This window comes from Miniopterus schreibersii (assembly GCF_964146895.1).
Source record: "Miniopterus schreibersii genome assembly, chromosome: 2".
In the NCBI taxonomy this organism is placed as follows: domain Eukaryota; kingdom Metazoa; phylum Chordata; class Mammalia; order Chiroptera; family Miniopteridae; genus Miniopterus; species Miniopterus schreibersii.
In genome coordinates this window covers 81,429,819-81,450,900 of record NC_138102.1, presented here as the reverse complement: position 1 = coordinate 81,450,900, position 21,082 = coordinate 81,429,819, and the positions used below count along the sequence as shown (strand labels likewise).

At 38.7% G+C, this 21,082-nt stretch overlaps 1 protein-coding gene across 5 annotated transcripts in view; it reads right to left on the bottom strand.

The window, feature by feature from the left end:
- LRCH1 (leucine rich repeats and calponin homology domain containing 1) overlaps positions 1-21,082 on the bottom strand; it is a 196,492-nt gene that overhangs the window by 74,515 nt on the left and 100,895 nt on the right. For all 5 annotated transcript variants that reach the window (XM_081128065.1, XM_081128068.1, XM_081128066.1 and 2 more), the window contains exon 3: positions 7,248-7,374. In XM_081128065.1, coding sequence (XP_080984191.1) covers positions 7,248-7,374 — 127 coding nt within the window. The remainder of the gene's footprint in view (positions 1-7,247; positions 7,375-21,082) is intronic.

Here is a 21,082-nt window from a genome sequence, read left to right as displayed (position 1 = left end):
CGGATCAATGACTCTCTCTCATCATTGATGTTTCTCTCTCTCCCTCTCCCTTCCTCTCTATGAAAGCAATAAAAACATATTTTTTAAAAAAAGAAAAGATGATTTAGGAAAATAAATAAATAAATAAAACACACACTAATGCCTCATGCTTCTGAAATTAGAATTTACCAAGCTATGAATTACAGACTCAGTGGCTTTTAGAATAGTCAAATGGGTTCCCTCTCAATTATCTATTAGCCCTAAGCTATGTCTTAGAGAAAGAAAATTATTAAAAGTTTCAGGGAAGTCAAATTACCATATATTTAATGTCACAAAGTTACAAATATACAGGTAGACCAAAAAATGAATCATCATAAACATATAATAAATATTTATTAATTCTATTCTTTTTGACACAGAAATAAATCTAATTATTAAATACTTGAACTTCGGGTTTTTTATGGACCAGCCAGTTCAATTTTGTCATTTGGATAAAAAACAAAATAGAGAAGTTTAACTATGACTTAAACTTATTTTCCACTGGTTGAATCAATATGCTTTTAAGTAACCATATTTCATCAGAGCCTTTCCAGGCAATAAAGGAAGTCTCTAGAAATGTTAAATGCATGTTGAAGATTAACACACTTTTGCCTGCTAGGTGCTAGTTGCTAACTTCCTTTTAGAATGCAGAAATGACAAGGATTTAAAACATCAGAGTAAATTCCAAGATTATTAATATGTAATGCTAGGTAATGCTCACTTTCAGATAATAATATTGTAAAAAAGACTAGAAGTGTTTTGAAGGTGTGACCTCTAATGAAAGCCAACATAAATACTGTCAAGATGTTCTCTGTCAGAGAAGAGTTCTAGTGAGACCAGGTCACACTGTGGAATTGCACGTGGTATTCCCATGAGCTACTGTGCTCTGACCCTCAGGTTTTAAAACTTAATGTGGTTATACTATCGCCTAAGTCACATTTCTGTAATAAATCTAGCTCTTTTTTTAATTGAAGGAAACACAAATGCTCTGACAGGATTTGTGAGCTATTACCATTGGCCTCCCATCATGTGACCATGTCCTTTGTCACCGTGTAACTTTAGGTAAATGTCTTAACCTCTCCATGCTTATGTAAAAAGAAGAGGTGAGAATGAATAATTAGTATTTCCTTCCAACAACAGAAAACCCATTTACCACATCAGAAATAATGAGCTGACAGCCCTGGCCTGTGTGGCTCAGTTGGCTGGGCATTGTCCCATGCACCCAGAGGTCGACAGTTCAATTCCTGGTCAGGGCACATGCTGGGTTGCAGGGGCCCAATTCCCAGTAGGAGGCATGCACGAGGCAGCGGACAGATGCTTTGCTGGCTCTCACATTGATGTTTCTCTCTCTCTCTTTCTGTTCCTCTCTCTCTAAAAAAAGAAAAATCAGTAAGGCATATTTTTTTAAAAAAAGAAAAAGAAATAATGAGCAGACAGAAAAATAGATACTTAACTGACTCAGGGGTAATGCCAATTTTGATTTCTTAGCAATCAAAAACTTCAATGCCCACAGTCAGAACTTTTTTTTTTTAAAGAAAAATCAGTATGTTCATTTAAACTCCAAACTTTTTCAAGCAAATGCTGGTATGATAGATTTATTATCTCTCAAGACTTACTAAAGGCCTCTTTCCAGTATAAAAGTCTATGTCACACCCTTTCACATACCCACAAACACATGTCCCACACCACTGCTCTTCATAAGAAGGGCAGAAATGGAAGCAACCGAAGGGATCTTGAGTAAGCCATGGGTTTCCAAATGTCCCACAGAAACCAGAGATGTTAGGAGACATTTCCAGACTACAAATGGATGAAAGATCATGGCAGATATATGAATTTATGTTCTACTACCTACCTCAGAGGTTGAAATGTTGTTACCCATAAAAATAATGAAGAAGGGATTTTCCTTGGAAGCTGATCGATAAGTCCTGTGTCTATAATCAGGCCTTGAATTCAAACTCTCCACACAACCAACATTTCATGAAAAGAGAATAAAAAATAGTGTGTCTGGTCAGGGCCAGGAAATGCATCTTCCAGTCAGTTATTACTTGAGTCAGACCCTGTGAGCTTTTGGTTGTAAAAGCAGGTTTCTGAATCAGCGATACTGAGTTCTCAGAAATGAAAGCAAGAGCTGGAAGACACAGTTTTCACACACTGCATGGTTTGGGAGAGGACAGAGTTGAGAAAAACCAAACAAGAAATAGACCATCTCTTGAGCCCAGCATGTCAGCAAGCATGGAGAACCAATGAGAAAACTCCTAAACCTTTGGCAAACGTCCTATAATGTTCTCCAATTTATTGTGTTCCATCTTGAGTGTGTCTGTCTTCATAGCTGTCTGTTAATTATAACATATGGCATTCAACAGCATCTCTTACCAAATATTTACCATACCTTATTCTTCAGGCAAGATTTGACAGGAAAAGAACCATGTTTCCAATATGTTAACACGGTTTTAATAAGTAAAATGAGGTTTAGTCAACACAAGAGAAGTCTCCTGCCCCTCCTTCCTGGCTGCGGCTCCTCAGTGAGAAACCTTCGGACAGGCACTGCCCCTTTGTGCCACATACCCTATTTTTGTAACAATCACTGACTCACCCTCAGCTGTTCATGGCCTGCCTCAACTTTGTTGGGAAAATCAGTACAAGTTGAACCCAGGAGTGCCAAAGAAGGAAATCGCGGCCCCTTCTCCGTGACAGGCTTACCATCTAGATGAGGGCACACCAAGGACAGCTGTGGAAAGGGCATGGCCTTCCTCCAGGCAAACCTGGTTTTCACCTCAACTCCACCACTTGGTAGCTCCACAGCCTTGGGTAAGTAATTTGGAAACTCAAACTTGTCTGTGTAGTTACTTGCTGGGTTACTGTCAAGATTAGATGAAATAACATGTCACATACCTAGCGGAGCATCTGGCATGTAGCAGCGCCCCGCAAGTCAGTGCTTTATGTGTTCCCCTCATAGGCAGCACACAGAGACACAGACTTCCAAAGCAACAGACACAATGGCTACCGTGCTGAGGGAACAATGGTATGGAGGTAACTCAAAGTGGCCAAGAAGCTCAGAAAGTTCTAGATCATTCCCATCAGAAATGATTCAGGAAGGGCGAGCTCCACAGAGCTAAGATTACATAATTTCTCCTGGCCCCTCTTGTGGATTCAAGACAAGAACGGCTCAGTAGTGCTTCCTAATGGCTTCTTCAGGGAAGGAGGAACAACCACTTTTCAATATTCCCTTTACAATCTCAAATGGCTGGATGCTCCAATCACTGAATGGCAATGCTTTTTGTTTTAAGGACAACTCCTTTCTTGGAGATGGCTATAGTGTGTTTGTGTTTGTGTTGGTTTGTTAAGCAAATGATGACTTTGGAATGCTTCACTAATACTTGGAAGAAAAACAGAGTTTACAACTCAATTTAGGATATTCTGAATCTAAATGTGAAAAATTTTAAATTATTCCCTCCAAAATACTTAAACAAAGCTGAGCTTATAAACTGAGTGATTTTACCAGCATGTAGGTGGCTAAAAGTACTATGAATGCTTGGGCAGTTCTGGTATTTTTTAACAAGTTAGTTACACATGTAGTTAATTATATGCAGCACAAAACAGAAGCCACCCACATAATTCTAGACTGACTTTAGGCTCTCCCGGGAATTTTCTTCCAATTGATAGCTAAAAAACATCTGACATGATTACCTACAGTAACACTACTATTTTAAGCAAAAAGATTAAAGATAAGAACGTACGGAAACTAATCATTTTTTTAGGCTGTGACCTTAAGCAAGGCCAGTTACCCTTGTGTTTTAATAATGGCAACTTATTGAACTTTTACCAACCTCACAAAGAAATGTTTTTTACAAAGATCACGCTGCTTACACACAGGGGTCAGCAGAGTAGAAAGAACACAGGCTGCCCCATCCAGCAGGGTAGTTGCCACATATGGCTACTGAGTTTGAGAAATGTGACCAGTCCAATCTGTGCTGTGCTTCAAGTGTAAAGACACACTGCACTTCAAAGACTTAATACAAACAAAGAATACAAAATATCTCATTACTTTTACATTGTATACATGTTGACACAATATCTTGGCTATCTTGGGTTAAAAGACATTAAATTTAATTTCATTTGCTTATATGTTTTGTAAATGTAGCTACTAGTACATTTAATATTACATCTGCTGCTTGCATTATCTTTCCACTGGATAGTGCTGGGTAAGGGTGTTTTGACTGAAGTTACAAGTTAGCTACCCCAGGGTGATGTTCTATACCTCTCTTCCTTGGTTTCATTTGTAAGATGTCAAGACTGGATCAGATGCCTTTTAAAACCTCTATGGTTCTAATATTCCAGGGCTCAGGGTTCAATAGTTATTGCTGTTGGAGAAAAGACAGGAAGACTGGATGACAGTGCTGTACTAAGAGGCAGGGCAGCCTTGGTCAGAACTGGGCTCTAGACAAGGTGCCGAAGAAAAGCTCAGGGCATCCCTGTTACCCACCCAGCAGCTTGTGTGTCCCAAGGCTGAAGACAAGTGTGGTTCTACTTCTTCTGCCAGCCCGGCAACTAACCAGGGTATTTGAGGAAAGCCCTGCTCTGATGTGTGGTGGCTCCAGGGCTTAACACCTGTACCACATATTAACAGAGGAGCTAGCTAGTCTATCGTTCTAGAGGCATAGCTGATGGATGGCACGCTGTGGGCTGAAGCCCAGGATGCAGTGGGACAGAAACACATTCTGGCTGCCAAAGAGTCCAGAAGACTGACTTTGCGAGTCAGGAACCGAGAAGCAGGAAACAAAAACTACAACAACTTGTGATTCATATTGTGTTTATCAGACTCCTAAAAGGAGCACTAAAAAACCCCCACCATATCAGTTTCATCCAAAGCATTATTCTGTATTTGTTCGTTTTCTAGAACCAGTTAAAATGGCACCTTCTGAATTAACCTGAACTAGAAGATAGAGTCCCCCCAACCCAGCATCGTACTTGGGAGTCTACCAAGCCACCTTCATGGCCCACTTTCTGCCACTTGACAGCAGCATGCAGCAAACATGGGGACTGGATACAACAGCAAGTAAGACACAGTCCCTGTCCCTAAGCAGTTTTCAAGGTGTGGGAATTGCTGGTGTGGAGAATACCAAGTAAGATGGCAAACGTGACTCTGAAAATGTGATGGTAAGTACTGGGTGCTTGTCTTAGAAGCACCTAACTTAGGCTTTTTGGAGGAAGTGAGATCTAAGTTAGCTAAGAACTGACCAAAAGAGGAGGAAGAAAGTCCATGTAGAAAGAGCGATGTGCTCAGGACAGAGGTGAGAATGAACAAGGTGCCTTCCCAGAAGGCAGTAACTCAGAGGGTGGAGGGACCAGGGGCGGGTGAAGGGACCAGAGGCTAGAGATGAGCCTGGAGAGGGAAGCAGGGGCCTGACCACGGGGGCCCCGAATGCCTGTGAAGGAGGTGCTGATGGCGGCCTAAATCGAAGGCAGTAGCCCCATTCTACCTAGTGTCAGGAGGATTAAACTGCTTCCTACTGTCCAAGCATCCAATGTAGCCCCATACCATCTCGTCTTTGCACAAGCCATCCCTTCCTTCTCTTGAAGGCCTTCCTGTCTCTGCTTTCCTCTTTCCATCTAAGAAATCCACATCGACTCATGTAACGTGCCTCTCAAAGGTCTCTTCTCTTACCACCTTTCCCAGCCCCAAGACCAAGCAGTCACTCCTGCCCGTGGACACACCTCCTGTATCAGAGACATTGGGATGAGAGGGCCCAAATTAATAACCATCTTCTTTCGGAATTTCCCCCCTTGGTGGCAGCCGAGCAGCGAGGTCAGGGCAATGTGACTGTGTGCCTTGGGTGTTGCTGACTGAGGCAGGAGAGGACATGAGACTCAGATCTTGCCTCTCATGCTTAGAAACCAGGGCTGAACCTACTAGTAGGTCCCTGCTAAGTGATTTAGCTGGGAGGACATTTAAACTTGGAATCTGTGGGCTAGGCAACTTCTTTGTACACAGAAGCAGAGAAACCTCATACAAGTAAACCATGGCCATGGATCTTGCCAACTTTCCAGTGTCTTATCCTAGTCATTTCATTATCCCGGATCAAATGTCCTGATGCTGAGTGATGGGAAGACCTCTGCATCTCTATAACCAATCCCAACTCTTGGTGTGAGCAAGTTGGAACGGGTTTCAGATCCTGCTATCACGTAAGTCCTGCAAAAGGCACTCTTTTTATAGCTCTAATGCTTTGATACAGCAGTTACTCATTTCTATACTGACCTCAAAGTGGATACATATGTGACACAGGTGCTGTCATTCTCCCAGCCAGTTCTCGCAGCAGATGTTACTAAGTGATCACAGCACTCTATCTGGGCCTCATGAGCCATCGAAACAGTATTCCAGGTGACCCCAAGGAAATTAAACAGAGTTGGCATACAAGAAAAAAATTATTGGCCATCAATGTTCTAGACTGGCATCTAGTTGCAGGAAGGTACCATGTCCTTTTCATGGTTGGAATCACAATATTTCACTCTATGCTTGACACAAGGTCAGTGTGAAATAATGCTTGCTTAGAAGCTAAACTATGACTATTGTTTTAACCTGATTGCTCATTCTTGCCTCTACATTTGCCCATTTTAGCTCAATGGAAGTCTAGAAAGGATCCATTCTTTCCCACTCTAAGAAACAAGGTAAGTAATTGAATCAGTAGTGAAAGAGCTGAAATACAGCAGTGCATCTCAGCCTCAGGCACACTTACAAACCCATCTCTGCCCATCTGTAACATGATCTCCTTTTTTATCCCTGGGATATGGTCACATTTTAAAGTTACATTAATTTAGGGCATGGTTACTCAAATCCTTACAGAATCAGAGCATGCTGTTATTTCCATCTTATGACTTAATTACATACATTCATAAAGTGGGGCCTACTACCTAGTTGTAAATTATTTTTCCAGTTTATCCATAATTTAGCACAAACTTATTTTAACTGAAAAAAATGATCTAAACACCATATGATAACCTGTAAACTTCAGGAGCCGTAAATCCTGTAAACTTAAGGAAGTGTGAACAGGAAACCTGTAACTTTCAGGAACTATGTCTGTTACAGCAAAGCCAAGGTTCCTCTCCCTCCTTAATGTCTTTATCAACAACACAGGATCAGTTCCTCTCTGTCAAACATAGCAAAAAGTTTTTTTGACAACCTCGATAGACTATTGTAAACAAAAAAGAGCATCTTAAAAATCAGTACATACCAACTCCATTAACTGCTTGAGCTGACCAATCTCTTCTGGCAGCGATCCAAGTTTGTTGTTACTTGCGATTAAGACTTTGAGAGGCAGACCACACAGGCAAGCGGGCAGGGAGGACAGCTGATTTCTACTGCAAAGACAACACAAGACCATACATGAACATGCAGGCCTCTCCATACCATTGGGGAACATTTTTAACAAGCAAGGAGAAAGGAGTGAGCTGAGCAGACATTTAACAAATATAAAAATCCAATAAAGTTTCTGTATATGTAATAACTTAAATCTCATATGTATAAGAAAAGAAAATATATTTTACAAAAGAGGCATAGGCCGTTCTGAGGGAAAAAGCCCTCCCAGCACAGGGAACCCCTGCAGAAGCTGAGCCCATGGCCAGCCAGGGGACAGATGGGCAATATGCCCTGCACCACCAACAGCAACAGGAAGCTGGTGCCAACTGTCATCTTCCTGACAATGTGAGCAGGAAACTTCTCGAGGACCAAAGCAACCAGTGCATGAAAGCACTGTCACATACGTTTTAGTAGTGATGGAGCGATCATGTTCCTGCTGCTCACAAAACCACCAGCCAATTTCCAGTGTTTTGACTCACTGTGGTTAACATCTGCTTAGGTATCTGCGAGAGAGCTAATTTAAAATCTCACCATTGCTAAGTTTTCTAAGAGGCAGGGAAATAGTGAATAAATGAAATCTATGAGTCATCCACACATATATGGCAGCCACTTATTGTACCTCCTCCCTCACAAGCAGCCCCTTTCCTATCAAGTAAGGAAACAGATGGTTTTCAGTTTCCCTTTCTTTCCTGGCCATTCTGCTGATGAAGCCAACAACCAGGCAATAAAATTTCTAAAATTCTGTATGTCATGCTTAGAACTTCCATGTGTAAAGCTTCAGAGGCTGTGGTACTTACTGTGTGCATGTATTTATGGACACACATAGCACAGGTGTGTGCAAGGGAGTGAGACAGAGAGATGGACTGCAAACACAACCAAATGTTACCAGTGATCATTTGGGGGGGAGTAGGTACAATAAGTGTATTTTCTTTTCTTTACTACACTTTGCTGAATTTTCCAAAATTACTACAAAGTGCTTTTATAATTAGGAAATAAATATTATTATAAAAAAATAAACTTCATCTAGATACTGTTTACATGGGTGCTTCTTTTGTGAAAATTCATTGAGATGTACATTTATGATCTGGGCAATTTCCTGTATGTGTGCTATTTCAATTAAAGGTTTTACTCTCCCATTCCCCTATACTATATGAGAGGGCAGGGATCTGGTTAGCCAAAGAGTGTCTCTAACTAAGGGGCTCATAAAAAACAGTTGTGCTCTTGAAAGAACTTTTCTAATGTGAGTGCTCTGCTGTAACCACCCTGACATCTCTCCTGCTCCTGATCCCCAAGGCTCACGTAATGAGGAGGTTTAAGCAAGAAAAGGTACGGCCACACCTCCTCTCCACTGCCCAGACCCCAAAATAAGAGCATAAAGAGGAGGGAACTTTCTCTATGAGGGTCCAGCATAAGAGGAAAGGATAGAGAGTCCTACAGGGGTGGAATGGGGGGTTAGGGTTGTTCCTGGCACTAGAAGGACCAGTTGGCTCTTCACTCCCTCCTGGTTAGGGTGACAGGCGAGAATAAAGGCGATGGGCTCACCCTATCACTCTCTCCTGATCTCTGGGGACAGTGGCAGGGGAAACTAGGGCTCCCAGCCTGTCTGTCCTCTCAGACCCCTCCTGCCACCCTGTCTCACCCATAGGAGCCTGGTGGGACGCTTCTGGATGGAGGAGGAGGTGCCCTGCTTCCTGGTGCCCTGCTCAAGAGCTTTCTTCAAAAACACTACACCTCCTGAAAGGAGAACTCAACTTATCAAAAAGTGGCATATAAATAATTTGGGATATAATTTGTGGTTATAAAATATTTATTAATATGTAATTTCATAAAGTGAGGATTGGTAAATTTAAATGTTAGTAAGACAATTTTATTATTTGACTCATACTAAGCTTCCTTTTGAAGAGAGGATACTGGGAACAAAGATTAGTATGTTCAAAACTTTCTACATTCCTATTTTCCACAGAATTAACAATTACAGTGGAGATCTTTCCTATGTTTCTTATCTTGAAAACTCAGATTTAAACTGTTCCCAGTCTCACTACCTTAATGCAGGCATCTAATCAGATTTGCAGATTTTGAATGAGAGAGGCATTTATCATACTATTTAAGTCATGAGTATTTGAAATTGCATGGAATTCTTCTAGGATGAGTACTAATTTAAAATAAAATAAAATTTAATCTTGTGAAAGCATTTATGGTTTCTCCGATAGGAAAGTGTGCTATGTATGCTATAAGCCGCTGACGGGATAGCTATTTATTTATGTCCCACACATTCCTGCATTTAATCACCAGCAGATGAAGAGATGCCAAGACTGCAGTCATAACACAACATGCCACAGGCCTGGGGCACATTTCTTCTACTTCATCCATCTGTTCCCTCAGCCTCTACCTCTCATATTTTATCACAGGATGTTACAGTAATACTTTTAATTTCGCCAACAGAAAAAGGAAATACACATATACACAAAGTCCCATTAGCTCTCCAGCAAATATTTAAACAGGGGAGGAGAAACTGTGTTCACTTTAATCCTCTACCCACATCAGCAACCTGAGCTTTTTGAAACCACTCATCTAGCATTTTTCTCAAGCAAATAAGTGCCTCGGGCTGCAATCCACTATCCTACCCCCTACTTGTCTCCTGGGGGGCTGTATGCTATAAATAGGCCCTTTGAGGAAAGAATGTTTAAAAATAAGGCCTTATGTCTGATAAGGTAATGGCCGGCGTTTATCTTCAAATCTAGCCTGTGAACCACATCTAAAAACAAAATTAAAAAAAACATTTAACTCATTCATGACAAAAGAGTAAATTAGTGGGAAAAGGGCCACTCACTCAGCAGTGGAAATCACAGATTTAGTCACGGTGGCCTAGAACTTCCTGCCGCCACAGAGCCCAGCCCGCCCAGCATCCCATCAGTCTCCCTGCTGGGTCTGCACAGCCGGCACAGGAGCAGTGGGGAGAGGCAGGGAGGCAGTGGGCTTTACCACGGTTACTGCTAATGCTTGTCTTCCATCTGTCTCAACTGAATGACTCTGTATTACATTTGTTTATTTCTTCATTCCAAGATGAAACAAGGCAGCTCAACATAGTATGATCATTTTGATAGCCTAAGTTTGCAGGATACATTTCTCTTGGCTTCAAGTACCACTGTCCCTCACTTAACCTAAGTCTTTTTTTTTTTTAATCTTCACCTGAGAATATTTTTTCCATTGATTTTCAGAGAGAGTGGACAAAAGATAGAGAAACATCGATGTGAGACAGACACATCGATTGGTTGCCTCCTGCACCTGCCCCGACCAGGGCCAGGGATCGAGCTTACAACCAAGGCACATGCCCTTGGCTGGAATCGAACCTGGGACCCTACAGTCCACGGGCCGACGCTCTAACCACTGAGCCAAACCGGCTGGGGCACTTAATGTAATTCTTAAGTTAAGGAATTCACAAACCAAGTCATTCATGTATGGTTTTACTTTTAGAGAGTCTTATTTCAGTGTATTTTGACTATGGCACTTATTAATATCCATGCTTTCAGACTCAATATTTGACAATTTATTATTGGTTTATCAGGAAGTTATTTTCCTTAAAGTATGTGATTATAAAATCATGCTATATTCTTACATATGACTTATTATCAGGGCATCAAATGTATTTTTTATTCTACTGGAATATAGGGGTGAGCAAAAGTAGATTAATAATAATAATAATAATAATAATGATAAATACAAAAATAAACTCTTGTTTTGCATACTCACAACTGTAAACCTAGTTTTGCCCACCCCTTTATATCCTTTTTTAAAAAATGTTTTTATTGATTTTAGAAAGAGAGGAAGGGAGAGGGAGAGAAAGAAACATCAATATGAGAAACATTGATCGGTTGCCTCCTGCACACACCCTGACAGGGGACAGAACCCAAAACTTGGGCATGTGCCCTGACCGGGAATCGAACTGGCGACCCATCAGTGCACAGGACGATGCCCAGCCAACTAACCACACCAGCCAGGGCCCTTGTGTATCCTTTTTTTAATATGTATGTGGGTTCACTTAATAATGAAACATGGAAATCACTCAACAGAAAATAATTTATAGGAAGATTTCTATAACAAATTCACCTTTACTCCCTTGGTAAAAAGGTCACGAACTGTGGAATTAGAAGACCTGGTTTCAAATCTCATCTCTGCCACAAATCATCTATATGACTTTAGGTAAGTCATTTAACCTCTCAGGCTTTGTAGTCAATAAAACATAGATAATAATACCTACCTAACATGACACATGAGATTATGAATGCAAGAGTACTTAGCCCAACACTAAATCTATATATAAAGATTAAGCCAAACCCAACCACTAATGTGGTCATCTAATTATTAGGGAGGTAACCAAAAAGAGCATATGTGTGCTTAGCTAGGTTTTAGTGGTTTTATTTCCTAATTGCTGAAATTTCAGACACTTTTAGAATATGGTTTCATATTTCACCTACTGAAAACATATCAATTAAAAACAAAGATCATTACTCTAAGACATACTGAGGAGAACTAGGCTATAAAATTTCAGGCCAGCCGGGCCGGTCGTGGCTCAGTAGTTGAGCATCAACCTAGGATCCAGGAGATAAGAGTTCGATTCGGTTGCGGGCTCGATCCCCAGTCGGGGGCGTTCAGGAGGCAGCCGGTCAATGACTCTCTCATCATTGATGTTTCTCTCTCTCTCTCCCTCTCCTTTCCTCTCTCTGAAATCAATAAAGATATATTTAAAAAATAAAATAAAATGAAATTTCAGGCTAAAACAAGCCTTGTAACTATTTCCAATCTGGAGCACCAAGACTAGAACATATAATCACATGAATGACTTTCTCACCCATCTTTTCTAATTCCAGAATCCTACCATTTCTCTGGAAAACCATGAATACTTTGAGATCACCACCTCCACTAACTATTTGGTTTCCAAAGAGAAACAGAAATAATGATGACTAGATGACAATTCTATTAAGAAAATGTCACAGAGAAAGTAGGCCAGATTTCCTGGTTGGGCACTCCAGGCGGCTCACTCTATCTGAGTCTCAGCCAGGGAGGGGAAGGAACAAGTATATAGTACTTACTGTTATTGTCTGTTTAAAATAGCATTCTGTGCATGGCACAGGACCTACAGTCAACAACAATTATTACTGTAGCCAAATAAGTTTCCTTTTTCACAGGATACCTCACCTAATTGTATTTTTATGCTCTTTTTTGTACACCCTATTGGCCTTTCATTAAAGGCAGAGTGAGAAAGTAACTGTTCTTTTTGCATATGACACCTGACTGTTAATTGTCTTCATGCACACACAATAGTGAAGCATATCCATGGAGAACCATTTCCTTTTCTTGCTTGGTCCATTCTGAAAAACCCACCCAGGCAAAATGTCTCACCCTTGTTTCCCCTAATGATTCATCAATTCATCGCCAGCCCACCCCCTTCATTCCCACCACCATTATATGTCTGAGACAATCACCAACAAGAACATTGCTTTAAGTTGTCTGGTCATATTTTGGTCAACTTTAATTTCGTAAATATAAAAACTATAAAAATAATTTAAATAATATTTTACATGAAAGTATTAGTCTCGAGTGAGATTATGTATATGCATAATATCTGGGAATCTATGTTTAAATCTAACTTTGAAAACAGTTATGCTACCTACAACTTGAGTATGATGATCATTTGGAAACTTAAAATGTTTTAAAACAAGAAACACAAAATCATCATTCCAACTGAATCTTGAACAAGGTCTTAAACACTATACCAACCCATTCCACACAGATATAACGGCCATGTTTTGAGAAGATAAAGGGTCAACTTAAGATAAGAAAACTGAAAGACAAGCAAGAAGCACAAAGTGAGTGTCTAAAGCATCTAAGAATTCAGGCAAATTGCTGCACTGGGCATTTCACTGTGCGTTTCCGCTGTGCATACCTGCACCATATTTGGCTACTGCGACTGAACTGGTTTCCCACAGTAACAGCCTATCAGTCTCCTTTTGAGTATAAATAAACCCTTTCCTAAAATATTCCATTTCTATACCCCTCACAGTCAGGAACTACTACTACCAATGTCTGTAATTAGATTTGGAAGTGCAGTTACTGAAAACTCTCCCCTTCTCAGCTATGCCTTCTCCTTTTTTTCTAAGAGCTTTTCAATTCTAAAAGGACAAGGCTCTGAAAACTATTACTCTGAATTTCCTCTATAGTATTTATGATGTCCTTCCTTCATTCTAAAATAGAGCTAGCCCGGCCGGGAGTGGCTCAGCGGTTGAGCGTTGACCTAGGATCCAGGTGATCGGGGTTCGATTCCCTGTCAGGGCACATGCCCGGGTTGCGGGCTCGATCCCCAGTCAGGGGCGTGCAGGAGACAGTCAGTCAATGACTCTCTCATCATTGATGTTTCTCTCTCTCTCTCTCCCCCTCTCCTTTCTTCTCTATGAAATCAATAAAGATATATTTAAAAAATAAAATAAGATAAAATAGAGCTAAATGTTCAAAATCAAACGTTCAGAGAACTCAATATCCAATACCAGCAAGAATTTGCCAAACCCCTTCTAAAGCAACAATATAGATTTGGAGCTTTAAGTATTATGACTATACAGGCCTGAGCCCTGCATCCCCCAAAATACCAGTGTATAAAACATAGTTGCTGGCACACAGAAAAACCACCCCTAAATGGGTAGGAAAGATGTATTAGCACTGAAGGTAATTCCCCCACTTTCTGGAGCCATGTTTCACATAGAATAGACTCTAGCTTGCTGTTACCAGGAAGGTACACACCTAGCTTACCTGCCTTCTCCTCCAAGCCACTCTACCAAAGCCAAGAAATTATATTTTTTGCTTTAAATTTTTTTTTCCCCCACAAAAAAAGAAAGGGATATTGATACTGAGTTAAATGAGAACAGGCCAACTTTTACCCACAGATAATGAGTTAATGAAAAAAATGCAATAAAAATTAAGGTGCTTAAACATTATTATTCATCATTTGAAGACATGTGCCTCTCCACCTACGCTAAGAATTTGTGAATGTGTAATATACACTGACATGCACTAATATAAGTCTCTGAATATCCTCTTTTGCCCACTTACCCTTTCAAAGAAATAAGCCTTCAGTGAGCTTCTATCATGTAACTTGACAGCCACTGATAATTCAGTTCCACTTAACTGCTCTAATACTTTTACAAATCAGTAGCATATCTTCTTTACTGACAATACTATAAAATCCACTTACTTTACTCAAATACCAGACCTTTGCCACTGTTTTTCTTAACCCATATTGTAATTTGTATGACTTGCCACAAAACTGGATTCAACAAATTCAACCAACATTTCTTGGGTAGTTATTATATATAAGGAACTGTGCTAGGCACTTAGACAATTATTTGATTTACATTCAAAACAATCCTGTAATGTAAACATCAAACCTCCTACTTTTCAGACACAGAAATTGACATTGTTGAGAGAATTTAAATAACTTGCTCCAAGTTGCCTAGTTAGTGAGTCGCTCTGGGTTAAGGTTTGAAACCAGGTGGTTCAGGCTTCAGATCAAAGTCTGTGATCTTCCCTCAACACAACCCAGCCTCCTCTCATTTACTTTGAAATAAAAAGTGACGGTAAACCAAGAACCCAGGAGGAGGGCACCGAATTCCAACAGGAGGCAATGAAACACTAGATTAGTAGTTCAATGACTGAGTTATATAAAAAGGGATGGAGGAAAGGGTCAAAAATAATTTGAGACTCCAAACTGGGGTCCTCGAGAAAAACAATATGAGCATGGGCGGGAACAAAGAGCCAAGATATGGTAATTTGAGAAAGAAAAAAATGGGCTTAGTTTAGCACATGTTGAATTTTGAGGAGTTAATAGGTAGTTGAGAGAAACTGAATTTTAGGCAATTGGGAAAATGAGGATTAGTGCTCAACTGAATCAAAGAAATGGAGAATATATCTGAGACACATGAGGCCTGAGGTCTGCAAAAGAAGATTTAAGGACCAAAGGTCAAGCTTTGAGGAATTCAGCATTAAGGCACAGGAATAGAAAGAACATCCAGGCACTAGAATAGAGAAGAAACAGAAAAGTGAGCAGGAAAGCATGTGACCAAAAAGCCAACACCCTCCAAGAAATCTTCAGTCCTGTACAGCAAGGAGCTGGGGAGAGGAACAAAACCTTGAGCAAATGTCACAAAAAATCATCAAGTGTTAAATCTGACTACTGGTGAGTGATTGAAATATTCTTTGTATGTTTCAACACTAAATTTTTTTCTTGAAATAAATTACATATTGTAATTGACAGAGGAGTAATAATTAACAAATATTTATATATATTTAAAAGATGCTAAATAAAAAAATAAAGTCAGCCTGGATGATAGCTGCTATAGCATTTCCGGGGCCTTTCTCTTTTCTACTTATAGTTTAGCTTGTCTTTCAATACATTCAGTCCATACAGATTATTTGGCCCCTGACATCATGAAGGTACATCTTTATTTTTTTAGACATGAGGTCAGTTCCTGGAGGATTCTTTGAGTGATAAACATTCTTCTAAATCAGTGTTTACAAACTGGTGTTCTGAAAAGCACTATTCTAATAGATAATACATAGGCCTCACACAAAAAGAAGAGTTATGTGTTGCTTGGAGAGTCACAATATCGATTAGCACAATGCACAAACTTTTTAAAAAGCATACTTACTAACATCCAACAGAATATTTTTCCACAGAATGTATTTTGGGGAAAGGACATTGTACTGACTCCTTAACTGACTCAATGGCATCACTGAGGTTAGAAATAAATAACACTTTTTCTCATATGTGGGCTGGTGGGTAAGTTTTCTCCAGACCTATTATTCTCTATTCATGAACAGATGAATTAATCACTGAGGAGAGTGGATCAGTCTTCTTAAATTGCCAGTTGCCAAATGGAGTATCAGAAAAACAGTGCCTGATGTCATGAGGTGAAGGTAGATAAGTTGAAATTAATAGATAACAACAGTTCCATAGGATCCAACTCTAAAAGTGACTAAACCTTCTGATTATTTGGATCTCACCATTCAAAGAGATTCTATCATTCCATCTGTCCTGACAGTCTATCTGGTCCAGAAAGTGTAAAGGTATTCCAAGAAATAAGAGGAGATGAAAAAAATGCCTTACAGAAAAAACAGCTCATCACCACCATACCTTTTGTCTCCCTAAACACCCAATCTCTTCAATCTTTCAAGCTAAAGAACCACAGAATATGTATTTATTTTTGACTTAAAATCTCTTCCCTGAACATGTGCTATTTGAAATTCTTGGCTGCATTATTTTATCAAGATTTCCCCTCCCTACATCTTTAGAGCATAAGCATTCCTTTCAGAAAGAGGGTAATATTTTTAACATCATATTCTACAACTTCCCAGCCACTGCAGCATTTTTATTACTTTTGAAAATGAAGTGATGTATTTAGACCTGGATTGGAAAACTAAGAAAACTAATATTGTGTCTCTTTTTCTCAAAAACAACTGTTATAAAAACTTTATTTGTCCAGTTACTGTAATTGTTACTAATAAGCAAATAACACCAAAAGAACCAAAGTGAAGCCCTGGCTTGGCCAGTATTCCCCCAGGCTGCAGTCAAAACCTACTTGCCTAAAGCCCTAATTCCATGTGGCCTTTAATTTGAGGCACCAGGGAAGATGAACTGGAAGATGCTAACAAGACAGAAAAGGCAGGGTTCAACAAACAACTAAAATTATGAAATCAACTTTTCACAAACCCCAATTTAATGGGTCTAGGCTTCAAGACTAGTTCTCATCCAGTTTTGCAATCAAATAACTAAAACAACTCATAGAAATTTAGTATCAAGTGAAAGTTTTTAGTCAATGAACAAAGTATACTATAATAAGAATAAGGGAGTGCATAAGATTTCACTAATAAGTCAAAATGTGTACTGCTACAAATTCTTGTGCTACACATTCCACTCAGAAAGAGTCTTTTCAATTAAGGAATCCGATGGCACCACAATTTTTTTGCATTCAAAGAATTACTGTACTTTACTCTTAATATGTTTATAGGCATTCCTGTGCTTGAAAACCACCCCAAATGTAAAGAAACAAGAACTATTAAAGAGAATAAGAAATGTGAAATACAGAATTAGAAGTCCAATATATAACTAACATATACCCAAAGAAGACAGAAATAATAAGAGAAATGGAGGACAGAGCAATATTAAAGGAGGTAATGAAAAGCCCAGCCGGCGTGCCTCAATGGTTAAGCATGGACCCATTAACCAGGAGGTCACGGTTTGATTCCCGGTCAGGGCACATGCTGGGGTTTCAGGCTCAATCCCTAGTAGGAGAGGTATGTAGGAGGCAGCCGATCAATGACTCTCTCTCGTCCTTGATGTTTCTATCTCTCTCTCCTCCTCCCTTCCTCTCTCTAAAATAAATAAAAACATCTTTAAAAAAAAAAAGATAATGACTAAAATTTTTCTAGAGCTGATGAGCGCCATGAATTTTCAGACTCAGGAAGGAAAATAAAGTTTATAGTAAGGTAAATCAAAATAATGTGTTATATATATGTCACATAAAGTTCACAAAGACAAAGAGAAAAAAGAAAAAGAAAAAATATGGAAGGTTTTCTACAAACCCAAAACATTTAGACTAGAAAAGAATTTTTCTGTAGCAAAACAAAGGTCAAAACACGTCTTTAAAAACAATAGAAAGAACTGCCAACTTAAAACTTTATATTAATATAACCAAAAACTTTATACGAATAATAGGAAACTTCTTTCAAGAATGGGGGGCAGGAGAGACATAAAGACATTTCAGAAAAAGACTGTATTTACCACAAACAGATCCTCACGGAATGAACTTCTTAAAAATGCACGTTATAAAAGAGAGTAGATGCTAAAATTAGTGAGATGAAAAAGCAAGAGCAAACAAATAACCTGATAAAAATATGGGTGACTACTAATAAGCATCAGTTGACTAAAAACAAGGTAAAAAGCTTTAGGTCCACTAAAAGGTGAACCTAAAACAAAGAAAAAAATAATATCTAAGTTTGGAGAGAGGAGCTTACAGTTTAAGCTTTCTATAAATGCTATTACTTTGGGGAGGATAAGAGATATTTTTTACCTATAGAACTTTAGACTTCTGTAAGTCAAATATTCATTTTAACAACTTATAGGTCACTTCTCTACTAAAAGTATAAAAATATAATGACTAAACAAAAGAAGAAGAAAATTAGAATAAAAATTTAGAATATTCAAAGGCAGAGAGTCCCAAACAAGATGAACCAAAACAGGCCCACACCAAGACACATCATAATTAAAATGGCAAAAGTTAAAGACAAAGAGAGAATCTTAAAAGCAGCAAGAGAAACAGTTAGTTACCTATAAGTAAACTCCCATAAAACTGTCAGCTTATTTCTCAATATAAACATTTCAGACCAGAAGGGATTGGCATGAAATATTGAAAGTGATAAAAAGCAAGGAACTATATAACCAAGAGGACTTTACCAGCTAGGCTAACATTTAAAATTGAAGGATAAACACAGAGCTTCCCAGATAAAAAAAAAAAAAAGCTAAAGGAATTAGTTACCAACAAACCACTATTACAAGAATTGTTAAAATGTCTTCTTTAAGAAGAAAAAGGAAAAAAACAACACACAAACATAGTTTAAAAGAATAAAATGGCAATAAATGCATACCTACAAATAATCACTTTAAATGTAAATAGCTTAAATGCACCAATCAAAAGACACAGGGTAGATAAATGGTAAGAAAAGAAGACCCATATATATGCTATCTACAAGAGACACACCACAGAAAGGAAGTTTCTCACAGACTAAAAGTAAAGGGATAGAAAATATATTTCATGAAAATGGAAATGAAAAAACAGCTGGGGTAGCAATACTTATATGAGATAAAATAGACTTTAAAACAAAGTTTATAGTAGGAGACAAAGAAGGACACTACATAATGATAAAGGGAGCAATCCAGCAAGATGGTATAACCATTGTAAAAATTTATGCACCCAACATAGGAGCAACTAAATATATAAAGCAAATGTTGATGGACAAAAAGGGAGAGACTGACAGTAACATACTCACAGTAGGAGATTTTAACACCCCACTGACAGCAATGGATAAATCATCCAGATAGAAAATCAACAAGGAAAGGACAGCTGTAAATGAGACATTTTATCAGCTGGATTTAATGGATATCTTCTAAGCATTTCACCACAAAACAGCAGAATATATATTCTTTTTTTTCTTTTTTTTAATATATCTTTATTGATTTCAGAGAGAGGAAAGGAGAGTGGGAGAGACAGATAGAAACATCAATGATGAGAGAGTCATTGATCGAGCCCACAACCTGGGCATGTGCCCTGACCGGGAATCGAACCCTGATTGCCTGGATCCTAGGTCGATGCTCAACCGCTGAGCCACGCCCGGCCAGGCCCTTTTACCATTCTTGTTTAACATAGTACTGAAAGTCTTAGCCATAGCCATCAGACAAGAAGAAAAAAATAAAAGGCATCAAAATTGGAAAGAAAGAAGTAAAACTGTAGTCATTTGCAGATGACATGATACTGTACATAGAAAACCCTGAAGATTCTACCAAAAAACTAATAGAACTGATTAATGAGTTCAGTAAAGTAAGGGGATACAAAATAAACATTCAGAAATCAGTAGCATTTTTCTGCACCAATAATGAACTATCATAAAGGGAAACTAAGAAAACATCCCATTTACAACTGCATCACAAAGAAAAAATTACCTAAGAATAAATTTTATCGAGGAAGTAAAAGATCTGTACTCAGAAAATTACAAGACACTGAAGAGAGAAACTGAGGAAGATACAAATAAGTGGAAGCATATACCGTGTTCATGGAATAGAGGGAACATACCTCACTGTAATAAGACTACATATGATAAACTCACGGCCAACATCATAATCAATGATCAAAAACTAAAAGTGTTTCCCTTAAAATTGGGAACAAGACAGAGATGTCCCCTTTAAGGTCAATTAATATTTGACAAAGAAGGCAAGAACAAACAATGGGGTAAAGACAGTCTATTTGGAAAACGAGAGATGCATGCAAAAAACCCCAATGAAATTAGAGCACCTTCTTACACCATACAAAATAAACTCAAAAAGAATTAAATACTTAAATGTTAGACTCAAAAACATAAAAATCTTAGAAAAAAAGATAGGCAGCAAAATCTTGGACATTTCTCGTCACAATATTTTTTCTGATATATCTACTCAAGCATGGGAAACATCAGAAAAAAATAAACAAATGGGACTATATCAAGCCAAAAAGTTTTTTCACAACAAAGGAAACCATGAACAAAATAAAAAGACAACCAACTCAATGGTAGAACATATTCACCAATGATATATTTGATAAGGGGTTAATATCCAAAATATATAAAGAACTTATAAAACTCAATACCAGGAAGACAAACCATCCAATTAAAAAATGGGCAAAGGGCCTGAATAGACACTTCTTCAAAGAGGTCATACAGATGGCCAATAGATATATGAAAAGATGCTCAATGTCACTAATCATCAGAGAAATGAAAATTAAAACCACAATGGCATATATGCACAACCCAAGGACACAGACGATGGTGTGGAGAAGGACTGGAGAGGGGGGTGGGAAGGGGTGGAATGGGTCATTGGGGAGAAAAAGGGAAATCTAATATTTTAAACAAAAATAC